The sequence below is a fragment of the Rhinolophus sinicus genome, chromosome 15 (genome assembly GCF_057876585.1).
Source record: "Rhinolophus sinicus isolate RSI-liver-muscle chromosome 15, RSI-T2T, whole genome shotgun sequence".
Taxonomy (NCBI): Eukaryota; Metazoa; Chordata; class Mammalia; order Chiroptera; family Rhinolophidae; genus Rhinolophus; species Rhinolophus sinicus.
The window spans coordinates 74,994,986-75,016,235 of record NC_142515.1 but is presented as its reverse complement, the minus strand read 5'-3'; the positions used below and the strand labels follow the sequence as shown (position 1 = coordinate 75,016,235).

The 21,250-nt window shown below is 60.0% G+C and overlaps 1 protein-coding gene across 4 annotated transcripts; it reads left to right on the top strand.

The window, feature by feature from the left end:
* The first annotated feature begins 503 nt into the window (after positions 1 to 503).
* ZBTB7A (zinc finger and BTB domain containing 7A) lies at positions 504 to 19,483 on the top strand. Of its 4 annotated transcripts, none has more exons than XM_019744117.3 (3): positions 504 to 1,427; positions 11,102 to 12,387; positions 14,523 to 19,483. In XM_019744117.3, the coding sequence occupies exons 2-3, from the start codon at positions 11,117 to 11,119 to the stop codon at positions 15,019 to 15,021; spliced, it is 1,770 nt and encodes a 589-aa protein (XP_019599676.1). In that variant the 5' UTR covers positions 504 to 1,427; positions 11,102 to 11,116; the 3' UTR covers positions 15,022 to 19,483. The 4 variants fall into 4 exon arrangements, with proteins under 4 accessions (XP_019599676.1, XP_074193694.1, XP_074193693.1 ...); XM_074337593.2 differs by lacking the exon at positions 14,523 to 19,483 and adding an exon at positions 12,690 to 14,510 and having other exon boundaries at positions 1,127 to 1,427; XM_074337592.2 differs by lacking the exon at positions 504 to 1,427 and adding an exon at positions 2,547 to 2,680.
* The last annotated feature ends 1,767 nt before the right edge of the window (positions 19,484 to 21,250 follow it).

The following is a 21,250-nucleotide window of genomic DNA, read 5'->3' as shown; positions in this document are numbered from 1 at the left end:
CACTCGAGAAGCGCTCAGTAAACCGCAGCTATAAAGCAGGTGCCAACCCTCCTCGTCCAAAGGAATGAGGAAGGGGAAACTGACGCCCGAAGCCCCCCAGGCAGCTGACTGCACCAGCCATCGCTTCCCTGGGCGCCTACTGTGTGCAGCGGGCAGCGGACCGGGCCGGGCCAGGCTGTTCTCACCGCTGTCCCCTCCTTCCCCTCCCCCGTCCCCCGCCGGACCTCTCCCACGACCAGGGAGGAAGTGGGAGAAATGGACAGGGGAAAAAAAGTTGGGCTGAGCCAACGCCTCCCCACTCCCCACCTCCACCCCTCTGCAGCCACGCAGATCTTTGCAGGAGCGGCCCGCAGGACCCAGGAGTCCGGGGCCGGGTCCCCGTCCCGCCCAGAGGCCCGCAGTTGGGTGGGGGAACTCGGAAAGCCGGGAAAACAACCGCCCAGCCCGCCCCTCGCCAACCCCTTCCCCCGCTACGCCCCTGGCGCTGCGGGCGGAGGCGACTCCTTTATATAATCGCGGGCGGGCAGGTTGGCTGTTTCATTTAGGGACCCAGAAGCCCAGCGGACCCGCGCAGGCACCCGAAAGCCCGCCCCCGAGTCCCTTCTGCGGCTGGGCAAACTGAGGCCCCGGGAGGACCGACGGCTGGCCCGGGGGCCCCAACCCGTGGCTCCCACCCACCTCTAGCTGCCCGGGCAGCCGCGACCCACGCCCGCGTCGGTCCTCGCAGTGCGCACAGCCCTCCCCGCCCCCGCTGCCATCCTGCCACGCCCCAGGCGTCGGGGGCAAAGCCCGCGCCCCCCCGCACCCGCCCCTGCGCAGAGGCTGGGGGCCTGTTTATCTGGAGGCCCCCACCCCCCCTCCACCCCGGGGGGCCCGCTCCCCCCGCGCCCCGGGGAGCTCTGGGGCCAGATAAGCTGGCAAGCTGGCACGGCGCCGCGCAGCGGGGCGGAGAGGTCAGAGGAGGGGGGGCGCGCCGGGGGCGGGCTGGACCCCCCCCAACTTGACAAAACCTAATAACAGCCCGGTCTCCCCGGCGCAGCGGGCGAAGCCCCACGGGAGGGCAGAGACGTGGCAAGAGGGGACCTGCCGAGCCTGTTCTGGCCTCCGAGGCCGGGGTGGGGGGGGCGGGCTGGGCGTGGGGGGGGACGGCGGCTGCGGCACCTTTAAGACAAGGGAGGACCCCTCTTGCCCTCGGAGAAACCAGGAAGGGAGTCGCGAGCATCATACGGGGCTTTGGCTGTACTGTACAGTTACTGTAGGGGCAGTGACGCCGCCGCCGCCGGAGCGAGGGAGCTGCGAGGGGAGAGGGAGCGAGGGGGTGAACGAGACGCGGACCCCGGAGGCAAGCGGCCGAGGAGCCCAGTTCCAACTCCGGGCCCCGGCCCCGCGCGCCACGGACCGGCCCGGCTCTGGCCCGGCCCCACGAGGTAAGTCAGCGCCCGGCGCGGCCCCCAGCACAGGGTGCAGGGCGGGGACGGGCCGGGGGTGCTGCATCCACCCCTGCGCTCTCGGAAAGGGGAGATCCGGGGAGCCAGGGACGTTCCGCAAGTTTCAGAGGAGGGGGTGGTTGGCAGCTGCCAGGAGGCTGGAGGCTCCCTGGATCCCGAGCGCGGGCACGGGGCGCCGCTCGGGATGGGGGGTTGGGGGCGAAGTGCAGGGGCTTGTGCGCCAGCCCCCCCCAACCCCCCGGGTGCATGGCTTTTCGGGGCTCCCAGGCGCGCGGGTAGCGGGGGAGGGGAAGCGGGGCTGCATTGAGAGTGGGGGGAGCCGGCGTGGGGAGCTAGGGGGGCGCGTCGCGTGCTAAGTTTGCAGCGGGGTACTGGGGGCGCTCTCGCCCCCCGGGGGCCTATTCGGTGCTGCGTGTATACGTTGGAGTTGGCCAGGATTGAGCTCCATGGGGGATGGGGGGGAGGGGGCTGAAAAAACAGGGAGGGGGGCTTTGCAAAGGAGGGGAAGGGGTGGAGTGTCCGGGTGGGCGGCCGCGGCCGCTGGGGCCGCTGGGTCTCGTAGTCCTCCCGCAGCTTGAGACTGGCGGGTGGCAGGCGGTTCGAACTACAAGTCCCACAGTGCTCCGCGCCAGCGGTTCGCTGCGGCCCGCGGTTAGGGGCGGTGCGGAGGAGGGGCGGTGAGCGGCGGGCCTGGGAGCCAATGGACGCGGGATGATCGCGCGGCGCGGCGCGGGGGCGAGCCCAGTCGGCCCAGAGGCGGAGCCTAAAGCTAGGCTCCCCTTGCCGGGGGCCGGTGGCGGTCCCCAGCTTCCGGCTGTGCGGCCCGCGGGCCGGCCCCCTCCCCGCCCCGGGGCCCCTCCCCGCCTGGTTGTGTAACCGTCCCCAGCCCCCCCTCTCCGTGGCCCCCTGCCCGGGGGGGGTCACCCTCCGGGTGCTCCCCGGGAAGGGCGGCGGCGGGGACGGCCTAGCAGCACAAGCGAGCCCGGGGATGCACGGCCTAGTGCAGGCCGGGCCCGGGCGTGGGGGAGGCGGGCGGGCGGACCCAGATCCGGGGTAATTTGCATCGCCCTCCCCCCAGCCCGGGTGGGGATTGGCCGCCGGCGGCGGGGGGTGGCGCGGGGCCAGGCTCACTGCCGCCTCCCGGCCCCTCGGAGGGAGCCTGCCCAGCCGCAGCCGCCGCCGCCACCGCCGCCGCCGGGGCCGGGCCCCCTTGCCGCTGCCCCGGGAAGGAGGTAGGAACCCCTTGCGCGGGTTGTGCGGCGGGGCCCGGCGGGCCGGGGCGGGGGCTGTGCGCTGCGGCTGGTGCGGAGGAGGGGGCCGCTTCCTGCCCCCGCCCGGGCCTGACTCAGCCCTGGGTGGGGGGACCCGTCTGGCCCCTTGCTCTGGCCGCGCGGCCTGCCGGCCCCCTCTCCCGGGGAGGGGACAGAGAGCACCCCTCTCCCCCGCCCGTGCCCCCAAGCGCGTGACCCCGTCTCCTTTGGCCCGGACCCCCCTCCTTCCCCTTGACGCCACCACCACGTGCGAACCCTGAGCCAGGCAGAGGGGAGGGGGTGAGCTGGTGGGATCCGGCTCCCTCCCTCGCTCTACCTACTTTCCGGGCCTGGAACCGGCCTCCTCACCCACCGCGGGGCCTGGGAACCAAGCAGGAGCCTGAGCGGAGTTCTGGTGCCTGTGCACCCCAGAGCTCAGGCCTTTGCGGGTTCTGGGAGACACTGCCGGTGCTGGCTGGGGGAAGCTCGGTGCACCGCAGCTATAGACTGGTGTCCAGCCAGGCCGGGGCACCCAGTGGACGCCCACCAAATGTTTGGGGAACACAGCCAGCAGTTGGCAGAGTGGCAGGGGTGGGCAGGCAACTCCTCTCCCCCAGCCAGGCAGCGGAAGTGAGAGAGGTGTTGGTGCCCCTTTCCCGGGCGTGCCCACCTGGCTCACCCATGGGTGGCAGTCCTGGTTTGTTCCCCCCCTTATGCCAGCTGCCTCCGGGAGCAGGGCTGGCCGGAGAGGGCGTCCGGGATTCCATGTCACCCCCCCCCCAACAAGGCTAGGGCGTAACCCTGAGTGTGCCGCTCCCACATTGAGGGGGCCCTCCCCAGGACCAGGCGATCACTTCCTATTGGCAGAGCTGGTCTTGGGAGAGGTCTGAGGAGTCCAGACTGGGCCCTGATGCTGCCTGGACCGGAGGGCTCCAGGTTGGGGACATTTTCCCCTAGGACCACCCCTGGTGGGGCCCCTAGATCACGCTGGGCCTGGCACTTATCAGCTGGGCTCGGGGCTCTGTTTACCGCCAGCCATTGCTGTGGAGACCAGAGCCTGGGGCGGGGGGGAGGGAGGACAGGAGCCAGTGGCTGGAAGAGCGAAGCCCTGGGATCCGCATGCCTAATGAAGAAAGAGGAGCCATCGGGGACACTGAAATTTTAATTCGTGGGTCGCTTTGGGGGGGTATTTATTATTCAGTTCTGATTGGCTGCGGGGTGGCCATTCAGCACCCTGGCCAGGCCTAGAGCCACTGCAACTCTCAGCAGAGGCCCTTGGAAAAGCTGCCTGGGTGGCTACAGGGAGCTGACGTGCCCCTTTCTCTGTGAGGGAGACTGAGGCTTGGCAGAGCTCAGCCTTTGCCCAGCAGGGAAGGTTCTAGGGCAGTAGCAAGTCCCGTGTTTGCTTTTTTACTTCCTTTCTTTTCCTTGGGGCCCTATGACCCACAGCTGGGTCTGGCTGGTGGCAGTCCCCATCAACATATGAGGAAACTGAGGCCCAGAAGGGAAGCCAAACATGAGTGTGGGAACCCGGGGACTTAGAGCAAGTCTCAGAACGGGTGCTGTGTTGCGTAGGGGAGACTGAGGCCCAGAGGGAAGCAGAGAGCAGCCCAAGGTCACCCAGCCAAAGCTGAGTCTGACCCCTGTAGTCTGCCTTCCGGCTCGGGATTTATCCAAAGTCTTCCCTGTGTCACAGCTGAGGGGCATCTGCCCCCCTGTCTTCCAGAGGGCCAGGAGGTTGACAGCAGGTACCTGTTGGCCAAATGGAGCCTCCCCAGGGCTTATTAAACTCTTTGTCCAAAGAGGCTAGTGAAGCTCAGAGAGGGCCTGAGGTGTCCAAGGTTACACAGCATGAGTCCCAGCCCTCCTGCTTCCCAGCCTTCCCTGGTAGGCAATTTTAAGGTTTGCAAGGCCCTTTCCTGCTCCTTCCGAGCCACAGCCCGCACCTTGGCACCTTGGCCCCCGGACATGGGCAGGGCTCTGGGTTTTACGACCCATTACACCCGAGGCGGTCACCTCACAAGAGCTAAGACTCAGGGCCAGCCCCTCTGATGCAGAGCCTGCCCAAGGAGGGGTTCTGCTGGGACTTCCAGTGCCAGTGCACTTGTTCTGTGACCTTGGGACATGACTCTTGGCCTCTCAGACCCTGAACATCCCCCCCTGTAACACAGAGTTGTTGTAGGGTCCCCCCAAGTGGTCCTTGCAGACCTGTGTTTTCTTTTCTTCCCTCCCTCTTGGAGGAAGCACCCGGGTCAGCTTGGGGCATAGCAAGGATTCTACTGGAGTTTGCACCAGCTGGATGCCTGAGACTGACACACTCAGCAACACCCCTACCTGTCACCTTGTGCTCCAGGCATCTGAGAGACCATAAACTGCTCTGCAACAGCCCTGAACAGTGGGGACCAGAGGAACAGGCTTGAGTGGGGGCTAGTGTGGTCCAATCCTGTGGTCCACTAAGGGAGGTCACTTCCATCTGCCAGCCTCACTTTTCCCATCAGTACAATGGGGAGATTACCTTCAGCCCAAGTGTCATCGTGAGGATTTGTTGAGTGATTGCCCAGGAATATTTGTTGAGCGACTGCTATGTAGTATCAAGGACTGGGGAAGCCCCTCCTGCATGCCTTTGTTGATGACCTGTGGGGTCAGGGCCCCTGCCCTAGGTTCACAGATGTCAGCTGGACTCCAGCCCTACCCCAGTTGCCCTGTGTGACCTCTGGCAAGCCTCTCCTTTTTCTGGGCCATCATAAGGCAGCTCTGAGGAGGCGTGAGAATAAGCCATCCTTCTCCCCAAGGCCCCCAGGGTGGGGGATTAAGTCACCTGCTGGTACCTGGGGCAGTGTGTGTGGGGAGGGCAAAGAAGCCCTGGGAGGACTAGTTAGGCAGGCTGGAGCCAGGTGGCCTGTATTCAAATTCAGCTCTGCTGTGTGAACCTGGGCAAGTTGCTCTGTCTCTGAGCTTCAGTTTGCAGAGCTGCGAATGGATGTTGAGATGATCAAGACCAGGCCTGACTTCCCTCTCAGCCCCATTGAGGGGCAGCCACTGCCCTTGGGTCCTGAGGCCCAAGTTTGGAGCACCAAAGCACAGAAGGTACCCCGTGGAGAATCTGGCACACCTGAGGAGTGTGGCCAAAGGGCCAGCCCCTCCATCTGTCCCCCCAGCAGGCTGTGGACGGCCACTTGGTGGAAGTGCTCCCACCCACGCCTTTCTGGTTTAACTGGAAAACAAGGCCGGTCCCACCTCCTATTAGGATGTGTTTGGTGGGAGGGAACTGGCCTTATTTGTGGGCACAGAACACTAGGGCCCCAACAGGCTAAGTAAGTGTCCCTTTGTCTGGAGCTTTCAGTCTGAGCTGTCCACCTGCTCAGGCTGGAGGTTGGGGTGGGGGTTGTGCCTGTGCAGGTGCCTCCAGGTGACGAACAGGCCCTCAGGGGAGGGAGGGAGAGGTCTGGAGGCAGAGAAGAGCAGGGCTCCTAGAGGTCACCTTGCCTCTCCTGGGCATCTTGGATAAGCAGATGCAGCGTGAGCGAGGGTGGGGTAGACAGTGATGCCATTCTGCAAAGCCTGGCTTTGCTTACCCCGGTGACGGGAAGCTCATTCCTTCCACATCACTGTGAATAGTTGTCTTCCCGGAGCTTCCTCTTGGAACCCACTCTTAGTGTCAGGGCTATACTTCCTGGCCCATGACAGCACTCAGAGCGTGGGAACAGGGTGGGCCTGAGCCCCACCCATGAGCTGGGGGTTAGATGGGATCCCCATGACCTCTTCATCCCCCCACTCTCACCCCTCCCACACACATACATTTCCCACTGGGCCTGCAGCCTTCCTGCCTCTGGCCCTTTAAGGCCCGGGCAGGAAGCCCCTCCCCATTTAGGGCAATAAATGGACACATAAAATGGCCGAGGGCCTGTTTGCTGGTGACTAGCCGGAGGGAGGCCTGTCAGAGCAGGGGTGGGGTGGCAGTGGGCAGCCACCCTGGGCCTTTGGTGCCCCCCACCACCACATCAGGACAATAAATTCCTGTCCCATTAAACCCCAGCCAGGGGCTGGGCCAGGCAGGGATTGGCACCAGGTCAGGGCGGGGTAACCCGTCGGGACCAACCTTGCAACACAAGCTGCCTGCCTGGGAGGGGGTGGGGTGCCTGGGCGTGGGCCTGGCAGCCGCACCTGGGCACTAGACTTGCTGTGTGACCTTGGACCGGCGCCTACCCTCTCTGGGCCTGGTTTCACTCCCCTGGCTTCTTCCTTGGGCACCACGACCTGTTTCTTTGGCATATAGTAGGTGTGGAGGGGGCTGGGATAACATTCAGAACTGAAGTTCAAAAAGCTCCTCATCCACATGGCAGTGAACAGTTTCATTGGGCCTTTGGGTACTGGTGCTGGCGCACAGTAGGTCCTTGGGCAACTGAATGGACGAGGGTGGGACTCTGGACCTAGAGGACTCCCAGTCCCCTTGCCACTGTCACAACCCCTGAGGAAACAGGCACAGAGGGGTGCTGCCTCTTGCCCAAGGTCACCTAGCTTAAAAGTGGAGGAGCTAGGATTTGGATCATGGCTACCGTGCGTGGCACATAGTAGGTATTAAATGTCCTTTCTCTGGTTTCCTTTCATATTCTCCATGGGGGGTGTAGGGACCTTGATCCTTCACGAAGCTGCCACCCACCCCAGACACTCCTACAGGAAGGCCTTGGGTGGTGATTACCTGCCCACCCCTCTGCTGGCCACCCCCTCTCCTTTCTGAGGAGTGTGGGTCGGAGGAGGAGGCCTGACCCCAACCCTCACATTGTGCCTGACCTTGGGAAGCCTCCTGGTAACCCAGCCACCTCCTTCCCTGGTCCCCTCTCCTAAGCAGCCATGTCCAGGCCTTTGCCTCTGCTGTTTCCCATGCCCAGAACACCCTTCCTACAATCTTGGGGTCCTTCCTGGGTGACACCTGCTGCTCCTGGGACCAGGTCAGGACTTTCCTGACCTCACCCCGTGCTTGTCTCAGCGGTTGAGTGGTGGCTGATCTGCTGTGCTACCTCACACTGGTCTTGTCTCCCTGAGCCTCTCGTCATCTGTAAAGCCCAGGGCTTTACAGTGGAGAGGATGAAATGAAGGTGCCTGGTTAGTTCCTGAAAGTCCTGAGGCACAGAGGCGGCCCCCTAAGGACAGCTAAAACCAGATCTGGGTCCTGCTGCCTTCAAAAGAAGCTGTAGCAAGTGATCCTAGGTTAGATGGGAGGTGGGACCAGCACCATCCCCTGGTCCTGGGTGTGCCCGACTGCCGAGTGGGTGGGGCTGGGTGTGGGCTTTCTTGAGCCCATAGCTGTTTGGCCTTTGGTTCATCTAGTTGAATGCTGTGTCCCTACTGTGTGCCGCCCCAAGGAGTGCCCCAGCACAGGGGCCTGGGAGCAGCCAGAGGGAGGAGGGCACCCCACCTCCAGCCCAGGAGGAGCCTGCTGAGGCCTGCTCCTCCACCGCCGAGTCAGCACCAAGGCCCGGAAATCCCATGGAGGCAGGCGAGCATGGGGGTGGAGCTGTGATGAAAGGCACCCCGGGTGGGTGTGGGCCTGAGCTCTGGGGACCCTGGCCCTGGCCATTGAGGGTGGGGACCTGGCCAGCGTGGGGGTAGGGCTTCCTGGAGGAGAGAAGTTTCACTGGGTCATTACCACCACCGAGGAAGCCACCACATGTGGGGGCTACCTACTAGGTTTTCAGGTGCCAGGCGGGCCTCTGAGATCAAAGGGAAACAAGCTCCTGGTGAGAAGATACTGAGGCACATAGTGGGTATTTTACTGCCAGGCCCCACCTGACCCAGAGGGGGTCTCGGTCGGTCTTCCTCTCCCATTTCACAGGGTCTTCCTCCTCTTTATTAGAGAAAGGGCCCTGAGAGGCCCAGGTGGGGGCAGTGGCCCTGGGCGTGGCAGGCAGGTGGCATGTGTTCCTGGAGAGAGGGTGTGGGTCAGGTGTCTGCAGAGCCAGTTTAGTTTTCAGGGCGAGGGAGGAGGCAATAGAGTGTTGAGTGTGTGTTTGTAGGGGGGTGGTTGGGAAGTCAGAGGCCAGCCTCTCACTTCCATCAGCTCCTAGACTCCAGGCCCTATGGATCAGCCATACTAGGCACGCTTGGCCATGATTCTATAAGTTTGTGAGCCTTAGTTTCCCCATCTGTAAAATGGGGATCATGCTACTCATGGGGGCTTTCCTTGGCTGGCACCTCCCCAGACCCCAACCTTTGAGGGGAGGGTCTCTGGTGATTATCTGAGGAAATAGAGGCCCCAGCTAGGAGAAAACAGGGACATGGACACTCAGGCCCTTTGCATGTGGCGCTACTCATCCAGCAGTAGAGACCAGCTCTTTAGGCCACGTTCACAGCCCAAGCTTGCTCCTTCCCAGCCAGGTGGCTTCCAGCAAAAGGGGAGCCTGGGCATCTTAACACTTGAAGTAGGGCTGTGCCAGCCCCCTGACCCGGCGGGCTCAGTGCCTGTTGGGAGCGGGGTTGGAGCAACCATGGGTAAAGGTGAGTCACCTGGCCTATTTCAGGTCTCGACCTAGAGGCCCCTGGAGACACCTCGAGGTCCAAAGGGACCCTAGGGTACCAGGTGGACAACAAGCTGGGCCAGGGTGGCCACATTGAGGCTTTGGTGGCCTGAAAGGGGAAAGACGAGGAGGGGCCGTGGCCATTCTGATCCTGAGCCCCATCTGCCCACTCACTCCCTGGGGCCCGGGGCCAGACGGCAGATGGTGGAAGCCGCCACAGGGGTTCCTCCGAAGCTTCCCATGGCTGAGCCTCAGATGGGGTCGTCCCCCACCCATCCTCCTGTGCGTAGCAGCCACATCTGAGCCTTCCCCCACCACCACGGGCTGACAGAACAGAGGAGGTAGCTGAGCAGCTGGTGTAGTTGGAGGGAAAGAGGGCGGGCCACGGAGAGAGGCGTCCTGGGAAGTGTAGTGCCTGCCTGAGTGCCACACAAAGGCCTCTGTGTCAGTCTTGAGGCCTGAACCCCGATCCCAGTGTGGCCCTGGGTGGGGACAGTCCCATCCTGGCCTTGAGTCCAGACGGACCAACCCCGGGCACCCTTGCCGGGCCAGCTGCCTGTGTCCCACTCACAGCACAGCAGTGGGGGCCGGGTGTCCCAGGGTCCTTAGGAGGCTGAGGAAGGCCCAGCTTGGCCCTCTCCCTGCTGTCCAGGGGCTCTGGCCCAAGAGCTGCCTGGCCAGGCCTGGAGGAATGTGGATTGTGTTGGGTGGCTTGGGGCAGCTGGGGGCTCCCCAGAGAGGGTGGAGGGGTGGGGACAGGAGCCAGCGGGTTGCACAAGCGCCCGAGTGGGTGGATGAGTCACAGCCCAGGGGAGGGCGGAAAAAAGGAGGGGTGGGAAGAGAGGTGGGATGAGTCCTCTCAACGGCTTGGCTCTCCCGAAGGCCTCTGCCCATTTGACAGATGGGGAGGTTGAGGCCTAGAAAGTGGCAGGGCTTGTCCCAGCTGCATAGTGCAGACGGGGAGCTGAAAGTTGGAGAGGGCCTGGGCAGGCAGGAGGCGGACAAGAGACCCTGGCCCCTTACTCCTCCTTGGTGGGATTGCCCAGGGCAGCAGGGAAAAGAGTGTCAGGCAGTGGCCCGGTTTCCCCCATTACTCATTGCTAGGGCCGAGCTGAGTCCTGTGGACTCCATGGGGCAGGAAGGGGTTTGTCCTACAGACTCACATTACCCCACCAGGGCATGCACATGGCCCCAGTGACCTTGGCTGGGTCCTTGGGTCTCGGCCTTGCCCTTTCCTGGTGACTCAGAGCCCCCACTCCAAAAGAACTGGGCCTCCCAAGAGGCAGGAATTAGGGTTGGGGAGGCCAAGGGGCCTAACAGGGACGGATGGCCAGGCCAGTTGAATATTGGCTCTCGGGTCCAATGCCCCAGGTTTGAGTTGGAGCACATGGCCTCCTCTCCCTGAGCCCTGTCTTCTGGCCTCTGCAGTGGAGACGGTGCTGCCTGTGGGACTGCCAGGATCTTGGGCAAGGCAGTGCATAGTGGGAGCCTTATGAGTGTCACCACTGTGGCCTCCTAGAGAGGGTGTGGGCAGAAGCTTGTACTCACATTCATCGGGAAACACCTTGTATGGGAGCATTTATTAAGCACCTACTGTGTGCTCCCATACCATCTCAGATTATCCCTTGGCCGGGCACTCCTGTGAGCCCTCTAATGGAGGGGCAGGTGCCAGTTTTTGTCTCTCAAGCACCCAGTGTGGGTTTTGCGAGCATAATCTCATGTTCTGCAGTCTAATGTAGAACCAGACATGGACCACTCTGGTACACAGCTGGGGAAAATGAGTCTGGGAGGGCAGGGTGCGGCACTACCTTTTGAGGGTCTCAAGCCCTGGTCGGTGGGCCTGCTCCACCCCATCCTCACAACCATGCCTTCCTCCCTGGCATTGCAGGTCTCGGCGCGGAAGATGGCCGGCGGCGTGGACGGCCCCATCGGGATCCCATTCCCTGACCACAGTAGTGACATCCTGAGCGGGCTCAATGAGCAGCGGACGCAAGGCCTGCTGTGCGACGTGGTGATCCTGGTGGAGGGCCGCGAGTTCCCTACGCACCGCTCGGTGCTGGCGGCCTGCAGCCAGTACTTCAAGAAGCTGTTCACGTCGGGCGCCGTGGTGGACCAGCAGAACGTGTACGAGATCGACTTTGTCAGTGCTGAGGCGCTCACGGCCCTCATGGACTTCGCCTACACAGCCACACTCACTGTCAGCACGGCCAACGTGGGCGACATCCTCAGTGCCGCCCGTCTACTTGAGATCCCCGCCGTGAGCCATGTCTGCGCCGACCTCCTTGACCGGCAGATCCTGGCAGCCGACGCGGGCGCCGATGCCGGACAGCTGGACCTCGTAGATCAAATTGATCAGCGAAACCTTCTCCGCGCCAAGGAGTACCTCGAATTCTTCCAGAGCAACCCCATGAATAGCTTGCCCCCTGCGGCCGCCGCTGCCGCTGCCGCCAATTTCCCGTGGTCCGCCTTTGGCACATCTGAGGATGACCTGGACGCCACCAAGGAGGCAGTGGCTGCTGCTGTGGCTGCCGTGGCCGCAGGCGACTGCAATGGCTTGGACTTCTATGGGCCAGGCCCTCCAGCTGAGCGGCCCTCAGCTGGGGATGGGGACGAGGGCGACAGCAACCCGGGCCTATGGCCAGAGCGGGACGAGGATGCCCCTGCGGGGGGCCTCTTTCCACCCCCTGTGGCCTCATCGGCTGCCACCACACAGAATGGCCACTATGGTCGGGGTGGGGAGGAGGAGGTGGCCTCACTGTCAGAGGCAGCCCCGGAGCCAGGCGACTCTCCGGGCTTCCTGTCAGGCACAGCTGAGGGTGAGGACGCGGACGGCACTGATGCCGATGGACTGGCAGCCAGCACGCTGCTCCAACAGATGATGTCGTCAGTGGGCCGGGCAGGGGCGGCAGCAGCGGGGGACAGCGACGAGGAGTCGCGGGCGGACGACAAGGGCGTCGTGGACTACTACCTGAAGTACTTCAGCAGCACCCATGACGGCGACTTCTACCCAGCCTGGTCACAGAAGGTGGAGAAGAAGATCCGGGCCAAGGCCTTCCAGAAGTGTCCCATCTGTGAGAAAGTCATTCAGGGCGCTGGCAAGCTACCACGGCACATCCGGACCCATACTGGCGAGAAGCCCTACGAATGCAACATCTGCAAGGTCCGATTCACCAGGTAAGCCAGCACCGCTGTGGCAGGGGGCTTCCTGGAGCCTATACCCAAACAGCCACACTCGGACCCCCTCCCCTACACACACACACACACACACACACACACACACGCCGCCTCCATGGGCAGTGGCAGTGCTACCCTGCTTGGAATGGTGCCTTTTCTGTTTTGGCGTACCCCCGTGTACCCCTTGATAGCAGCCTTCGGGTGGGGAGTGTAGGCACTAAACCAGATAACGACATAGAATATAAAGCGTGCTCGGGGAGGCTGGCAGGAAGAGTGCCCTGAGTTGCTCTTCTTTTTCTCAGGGATGGTTCTCTGGACTGGAGGAGAATTTTTGCCTTGGGAGAGGCCAACAGCCCTGCAGGGAGCAGGGAGCTCTGGTTGATGAGCCACTTTGAGTCTCCCATGAGCCTGAGGAACTTGATTAATTCCACCAGCATTTATGGAGCTCCTGCTGGGTGCCAGGCCCTGTTCTAGGCACTGGGGATGCAAAAGTGGCCAAAATCCTCATGGGGGCCATGGAGCATGTATGAGATAAAACCACAGAATTGATAACACTAGTTGGTGGAACACGCTAGGGAGGAAAAGAGAGCAGAGAACAAGGTGTGAGGTAGGGAATGGCTATTGGTGCTGCATTAAACAGAGAGCTGAGACCTGAAGGAGGTGAGGGAGGGAGTAGTGGGGAAAGGGAAAGGCAGAAGGAATAGCCAGTGCAAAGGCCCTGAGGCCAGTTCAGCTTGGAGGATCACTACATCACTACAGTCGTTGGAGGGATATTGGCAGGGGAGCCTCTGGGCTTAGTCCCTGGACAGGAGTTTGAGACTGGGCTGGGGGAAATTTGTGATTCGGTCTTAAGAGTCCAGAGGTAGCTGGCTGGGCTTTGTGGGGCAGCCTGGTGGAGGCAGGGGGCTGGTGTGCAGGGCCCTGGCCAGGCTGGGTGACTCAGCACTGCCCCTACCCCCACCCGCCCTGGGGTTCCCCCAGCCACACCCACCAGGCTGAAGAAAGAAGCCATTGTCCCAGCTTCCCAGACCTGTCCCATTGGGATAGGACCTGGGGGCTAACCCCTGGTCCCCTCCCCAGCAGGCCAGGAGAGACGGGTGTGGCCTGGACTCCAGGGCCCAGGAGTGCCAGGCAGGGGGCAAAGGACACTGTGGGAGAGGCGGGCAGTCTGATTGGTGGCCTGCCCCCCACCTTTGGTGTGATTGTGGTGCTGGTAGTCTTGGGGGCTCCCTCATCCTCCAGACGGCGTGGAGATGGCTGTGGGCCCTGCCCTAAGGGTTCTCTGGGCCCGGGGAGGGAGCAACTTAGTGAGGCCCCAGCAAGCCAGGGTCTGGCCATGATGACCTGTGACCCTAACCACACGCCTGAGGCTCAGTTTCATTCTGTCCTGGAGTTCTCTTAGCCATCCCAGCCCAGGGCTGATCCTCTTTGCTAGTTAGGGAAATTGAGGCACAGAGAGGGGCACTACGCCAGGCCCTCTTCCCTTCACGTGCCCACCTGGCTCTTCTCTGTCCCTGACCCAGGGCCCCAGCCCCCACCTCCTCCCTCCAGGCCCAGGAGCCCAGGGGCCCCTCTGAGTCACACTAGAGAGTTGAGTAAGCGGGGCCTGTGGCTGCTGGGGCTATAATTACCCAGGCCTGGGCTTGGGGTGACGAAACCGGAGCTGCCTCCACCCCCACCCCACCTCAGCGTAGCCCCCGACCCACTGTGCAACTCCGTGCAAGTCACTTCCCCTCTCTGAGCCTCTGAGCCTCAGCTGGGGAAATCTTTATATAGTGCTAGAACAATCTGAGTCCCTGCTATCCCATCTGTGACGCGGCCCTGTGCAGGAACCTGGGCAGGGCAACTGGGAGACTTGGCAGAGCCTGTTATCCTCCTCCTTCTATGGATAAGAAGGGGATTCAGAGAGGTTCAGCTGTTTGCCCAAGGCCATACCGTAAGCGGGGTCCAAGGCCCTTTTCAGACTTTTGGAGCCCTTGGCGCACCCCCTTTTCCCGTTTTGCCTAGGACCGTGCCTAGCCACAGCCCGCCTTTCTGAAATTGTTAAGGTTTCAACCTTAAGGCCAGCAGGGGTCTGAGGGCTGTCCCAGGAGGGGGCCTGGCCCAGCGCCAACTGACCCTCGCCCCATCCACAGGCAGGACAAGCTCAAGGTGCACATGAGGAAGCACACAGGTGAGAAGCCGTACCTGTGCCAGCAGTGCGGGGCGGCCTTCGCCCATAACTACGACCTGAAAAACCACATGCGTGTGCATACTGGCCTGCGGCCCTACCAGTGCGACAGCTGCTGCAAGACCTTCGTCCGCTCTGACCACCTGCACAGACACCTCAAGAAGGACGGCTGCAACGGCGTCCCCTCGCGCCGTGGCCGCAAACCCCGTGTCCGGGGCGGGGGGCTCGGGGGACCTGACCCCGGCCCCGGGGCCACTGCGCCGCCCTGCACCCCTGCCCCGCCCGGCTCCCCTGAGGCCCGGCGTAATGGCCAGGAGAAGCACTTTAAGGACGAGGATGAGGACGAGGAGGAAACCAGCCCCGATGGCCTGAGCAGGTTGAATGTAGCGGGTGCTGGCGGAGGGGGTGGCGATGGGGCCACTGGGGCCCCCGCTGACGGCAGCTTCGCGGCCGGACTCGCCTGAAAACCAAACAGAGAAAACAGAAACCCGAGAGAAAGAGAGAGAAAAAATCACCCACCACCCCCCAAAAAACACAAAAAAAAGAAAATCTATCTATATACAGATATCTATATCGATATATATATATACAGATATATATATATATATATATATATATATATATATATATATATATATGAAGTGTCACAGAATCTAGGATAGTGCTTTTCTCAGATTTTTCTCTTTCATGATGTTCTCTCCCTCCACAGGGACCCTCGCAACGCCCCCGTCCAGCTCCCCTTCCCCACACCCCGTTGATGGGTTTCGGGGCCTTGTTTGGGATTTTTGCGGGACACAAGGATTCTGAGCCCCCCCCAGGTGATCCCGGCATGGGGTCTGGGGTCCCATCCAAGGCCTGGTTAGGGCCCCAGACCCCAGGCAGGGGTGAGGGCGGCTAAGGGGGACTCGGGACTGGGGTGGGCTTTAGTTTTCCTCCCCTCGCTGGTTTCTATGAGTCTTTTAGATAAGACCTTAAATGATTTCTGTCCACCGTGAGTGGACATTAAAATGGCCCCCATCCCCACCCCCACCCTCCTTCCTCAGGGCACTTATTAAGTGGGGGTCTCCCCCCCACTCGATCTCCCCAATGGCCTCCCGCCTCCCGTCCCTGCCTGTGGTCCCCTGTATCTCCTGGCCATTGCTACACAAATCTGTTTATTTCCAGGTGTGGAGAAAGGGGAGAAGACAGGGGAAGAGGGGGACCAGGATGACTCCCAGGGGTTCCCTCTGCCTTCCTTCATGGCACTTAAACAACCTGGCGGGGCACCCAAGGGCCACTGCTCAGAGCACCCCCGCCACTCCAGTCTGTGTCCGTTGACTCAGGCCACCCAGACCCCTATGAGACATTTGGAGATTCAAAACTTGTCTTCACCCTCTCTCTTCACCTCTCCCCTTAGCCCTGTCCCAATTTTTTAAAGCACTTTTTAGATTGTTTTTCCCTCCTTAAAAACAAAAATATATATATATATACAGAAAATATTTTTCCTCAGAGGAGCAGACAATAGTGTGGGGTGAAATGGCCAAGGGCAGAGGGAACCCAGGGTCTCATGGTGGCAGGGATGAGGGGGAGAGGAGTCCAGAAATTCCAGTGTCACAAAAGCAATAAAAACAAGATTTTACAAAAGGAAAGGAAAAAAAAGACAACCAACCACAAATAGAAGTCTTGGCACTTTGTAACAGAACGGGTACTATACTTTATCTTAATTTAAAAACATGTTTACAAGTTGCAACTTCTATGAAAAGTCGAAAAGACAAAAAAAAAATAAAAGAGCGAGAGAGCGAGCGAGAGCGAGCGAGAGAGAGAGAGAGCAAAAAGAAATTCCTAAAAGCCGATTTATTTTTGTACAAAATAATAAAAAAAAAAACCCACCACCAGACGTAGAATCCACTTCTGTTCCCGGAGGTGAGAAGGGGGTCAGGAAGGCCACGGGTGAGGGCAGGGTCTTCTGAGGGAATTTGTGCTTCACCACTGGGGCTTTGCCTGGCAGACAGGACTGTGGGATTTTTGTGTTTCTGCCATGTCCCCCACTCCCATTCTGTCCCTTTTTTAATTCTGATTTAGAGATGTCTCATCACCCACTAGCCATACAATGGCCACCCATGTCTGTGGGGACCCTCTTTACTGACTCCCCAGCTCAGGGATGGGCCCAAGAGAGGGCTGGCCTTCCAACCAGCCAGAGCAATCCAGTCCCCCCAACCTGATCCCCTATCCTGTCACCCCCACCCTTGCCCATTTCAGGGCTTCCTGCCCTCCAACATGGCCGCCCTTCCTTGTGGCCACTGAGGAGCTGCCATCTTGGATATGCCATCCCTGTTGAGGTGGGTGACAGGGGGCCCCACCTTGAGGGCCTTACACCCCCCAGGCACCCCTCTTTTTACTCAAAGGCACTGACTGTCATCTGGGGGCTGGCACCAGCCTCCCCCAGCCTCTGGCTCCCCAAAGGCCCAGTGTTGACCGAGCCACAGGCCACGGACAGGCCAGGGCAGGGGAGACCATGTTGCCAGAGGCCAGGGCACCCTCACCCCAACTCCCTCTTGCATATGCAATGCCTAGTGTGGGACCCTGTATATAAACACTGCTGAGCTGAGTTCTTTCCTTGTCATAGCCCAAGGTAGGGGATGCCCCTGCTCCCCCATCCTGCTGCTGGCCCATCTCCTGGTACCCCTTTGCTCTGTGACAAACCCCGTCTTCTCATCTTTTTCATTTTCTTTTTTTTAAAGGGAAACTTTTTCAGAAAGCAACTTTCATCATTGTTTCTATAGGATAGTTTTCATCTCCTGGTTCCCCCCCAGCCCGTCAGCCCCCCAAATGTCTCAGGACACCCCCTCCTGGGGGGGGTGGCAGGGGAGCCCAGGGCCGGTGGCCTCATTCACACCCGAGTCATGTGGAGAGCTCTTTCAGAGAACCACCTGTGGAGGCCGAGCAGAGAGTTCGAGCACCCAGGCCAGGGACCCCCACCCCTCACCCTGCCCCAGCTCCCAGAGAGGTTCCCTGAGGGGACAACCCTCTCCCTCTACCCACACACCTCCTTGCAATAAAACCAACTGAAAAATTACAGCTGTCGTCCTGGCCAGTAGGGGCGACTGGACTTGGGGGAATCGAGGCCTCTGGGACTACGGCGGGGGTAAGGGCTGAACCTCGCCGAGCACACTTTAACACAAAGCTCCTTGGGAATTGCACTAAACCCCTGTCCCAGCTCTGCGCCCAGCTTTCGCCAGCCCTGCCCACCTACTCCGCCTTAACCCCTCTTTTGCCCGCCAGCCTTTCCCGGGGGCCACAGCGTTTGCATGGGCCCAGAGCCGGGACTCCTGCCCACCCAGCCCAGCACCCCCAACTCCGCGCAGTCACATACTGTATATAGACGTGGATCAATTTTATTTTTATTCTTTAAATTAAGGTCGTGATAAAGTGTTGCCAAAGATACTGCTGAATTCTCGCGTTTCAGGAAACAAAAAATATTTGAGGGGGAACGTGCTGACTGGTTGGAAAGGACACAGCAAAAAGTTTTTTTGTTTGGTTGTTTGGGGTTTTTTTTTGTGTTTTCTTTTTTTGGGGTGTTTTTTTTTTTTTAACTGCCTGGTACAAAAAAAAAAAAAAAAAAAAACAAGAAAAAAGACAAAGCGAAATTGTTATTTCCATCATCTTGGTGAAGTTGCGTGGATGTGTGTATGCGTGTGTGTGTGTGTGAGAGTGAGGTCCAGGCTGGGGACTTCAGGCAGGGGCTCTGGGCCGGGGGCAGTGGGCCTGGCGGGATGGGGGGCTTGGAGCCCCTACCTGGAGTGGTCTCCAGCCTTGGGGACTGGGAGAGAGAGATTAACACCCTTGCTGCTGCTCCCTGCCTAGCCCCCCACCCCAACCCCAACCCTGCCTTTTGAGATTAAGAGAAAAAAAAAAAAAAGGCAAAAAAAAAAAATTTAAAAACCAGTGAATGTAAAGTGCCGGACCAGGCCCAGCCTGGCACGGTGTGGGTCTGTGCCCAGATGGGCTCCAGTGGGCCATACCAAAGTCTGCCCCCTCGGGTGGCCCACCCAGGAGACTCTATGTGGCCATCCCGTCTTGTCACCCTGTTTATACAGGGCTGTCCCTTTGCTTCCTTTTGAGGGGGGTCTTGGGTGGAGGGGAGTGTCCCCCAGCCCCCTCCCGGGTCTTCTGGGGAGTCTGCACTACTGAGACCCATCTGCCGTGACAGGAGTGGCCACGTCGCACATGGGCCAGGGCCCCCCTAGGACCGAGGCCATCCAGGCAGCCAGGATTGTAGGAGGCGAGACAGAGTGAAAGGAAAAAAAAAAAATTAAAAACCAACAAAAAAAAGCAAAAATCCTATTTTTTGAGAAAGAAAGATATTTATATTTGCAGTTTTATTTTAAAACGTTATTTAAGCTGAGGAAGCAGCCTTCCTGAAATGGGGGTGTTGGCTGGTGCAGGACGGGTCAGGGCCTGGGGGCTCGAGCGCCCAGGAGTCATAACCTCAGAGTTAAGACTAGCTCGCACTAAATATATAGATTTACATGGGGGTTGGGGAGAAGGGCCAGGAGATGAGGGGGCTAGGGAGACCCCCATCTCACGGCCGGGGTTGCCTGGAGGCCACGGCCAGGGGTCCTGATGCCCAGATGCCCCCCAACTCCTCCCAGGCCCAGACACAAGGTGCCTTGGACTTTGGGGGGCCAGGTCTGGTGAATGGGGGGTCAGGGGCGGTGCCCCTGGGGGCACAGAGCACAGACATTCCATAGACTGTATTTGAGAGTCTTTATAAAATGTGGGAGATTTAAAAAAGTCAATTGATAAAAATGCACTTTTTGGGGGTGGGGGGAGAAGCTTTAAAAGTAATAAAAACAAAAGCAAAAAGACAAAAGATGATGAAAAACCGGACAAAAAAATCATTTTTCTTGTACATAAAAAAACCACTAAACGCAGCCTGTTACGACCGCTGCCGCCTCATTTGCCTGATTTTGATGTTCTTTGTGTTTTGTTGGGGGAGGCTGGGAAGTGGGGATGGAGGGTTTGGTGGGCCCCTTCCCCGTGGGTTGGGCCCCTCACCCACACCACTTAGGAGTCCCCAACTTGGGTTCCAGCCAGAGGACCCCAGGCTCAGCCTTACCCTTCCTGCCAGGCCTGGGAGGTGGAGTAGGAGAGGCAGGGGCTTGGACGCAGAGACCCTGCCTTTGGCTCCAGGGTGGGGTGGGTGTCGCTGGCAGTGCCAGGGCCTAGGCCCTTAAAGAGGAGGTGACACCCCCAGGCTCGGGCCAGTGGCTCCAGGAAGGGGCCCAAGCGATGGTGGGGGCAGGCAGGCAGAACCTGCCAGGCAGGCTCCTTGGTCTCCTCGGTCACCTCCAACTACAAGGTTTCTGGAGGCCCTGTGGGGTGTCCTGTGCCAGGGAACCCCAAATCTGCCAGAGGCCCCTAAGGTGCAGCCCGACATTGGGCTCCAGTGACATGATCAAGGATCTGAGCTGGCTACTCCCCTCATCCCCAGGACGTCAGGCTGGGGCCCACTCACTGGGGAGGGGCTCGTGGGCTGCAGCCCCCATCTCTGGTCACCAAACAAACACTTCCAGGAACCTGGGGAGAGTCCTCCCTCCGGTCCTCCATTTGGAGTCGAGTCAGCAGGGCCCGGAATAGGGGTGGGTGATAGAGGGGCACCAAGGATGGCCAATGGTCACAGCCTGGGAGAGGACAGGCGGGCTCTGTGAAGTGGGCTCTTAGCAGCCACAGGGAATTGGGCCTGGCCCAGCCCCTGGCAGAAAACACCACCAAGTGGGGGATTTGGGGTGACAGCTCTGGGCGTCCTCCCTAAGCGGCAAGGTCACTCACCTGTCTGTGCTCATGTCGTCACATGGCTGCGGACATGGGAACCCAGGCCTCCAATTCAGGCTGGGTGGACGATGGGGGCCAGCAGTTCCACAGCCAGACACCAAGGGAACCTGAACCAGCCACAAGGGAGACCAGAGGTTTCTGATCAGGACAGCGATGGAACCAGGTTCGGCAGCCTCTCAGCTCACGCACCCACGTCCTCAAATGAGGGAGAGGCTTTGGTTTTTGAGATTATCATTCATACAGAATTCACCTTTGCAAAACCAATGGTGTTAGCATATTGGAAGAGCTGTGCAGCTGTCATCACTATTTCCAGAATATTCCATCACCCCAAAAAGAAGCCCCATCCCAATCAGTAGTCATTCCCCATCTCTCTCTCCTAGCCTGACACCACAAATACCCTTTGTATCTCTGTGGATTTGCCTGTTCTGGATATTTCATATAAATGGAATCACACCGTGTGGCCTTGTGTGCCTGGCTTCTTTCACTGAGTTCAAGGTCCACCCACGTAGCGAGTGTCGGTGCTTCATTCCTTTTCACGGTGGAGTAATATTCCGGTGCATGGATGAACCTCGTTCTATACATTCTTCAGTTGATGGACACTGGGCCTGTTCCCACTTTGGCTATTGTAACACTGCTGTGAATATTTGTACATGAATATTTCATGTGAACGTAGGTTTTCATTTCCCTCGGGGGAGATACCTAGAGTGGAATTGCGGGTCACGTGGTAACTCCATGCTTAACTGTTTGAAACTGCCAGACTGCTTCCACAGCAGCTGCCCATCTTCCATTCCCACCCGGTGTGCAGGAGGGTCCCAGCTTCTCCCCACCCTTGCCAGCCCCTGTCACTCACTGTCTTGGATTCTAGCCCTCCTAGTGGTG

Excerpts from the sequence above, each read along its gene's own strand:
- ZBTB7A (XM_019744117.3), top strand. The coding sequence starts at position 11,117 with ATGGCCGGCGGCGTGGACGGCCCCATCGGGATCCCATTCCCTGACCAC. Across the intron at positions 12,388-14,522 it reads TGCAAGGTCCGATTCACCAG|GCAGGACAAGCTCAAGGTGC; the intron begins GTAAGCCAGCAC and ends CCCCATCCACAG.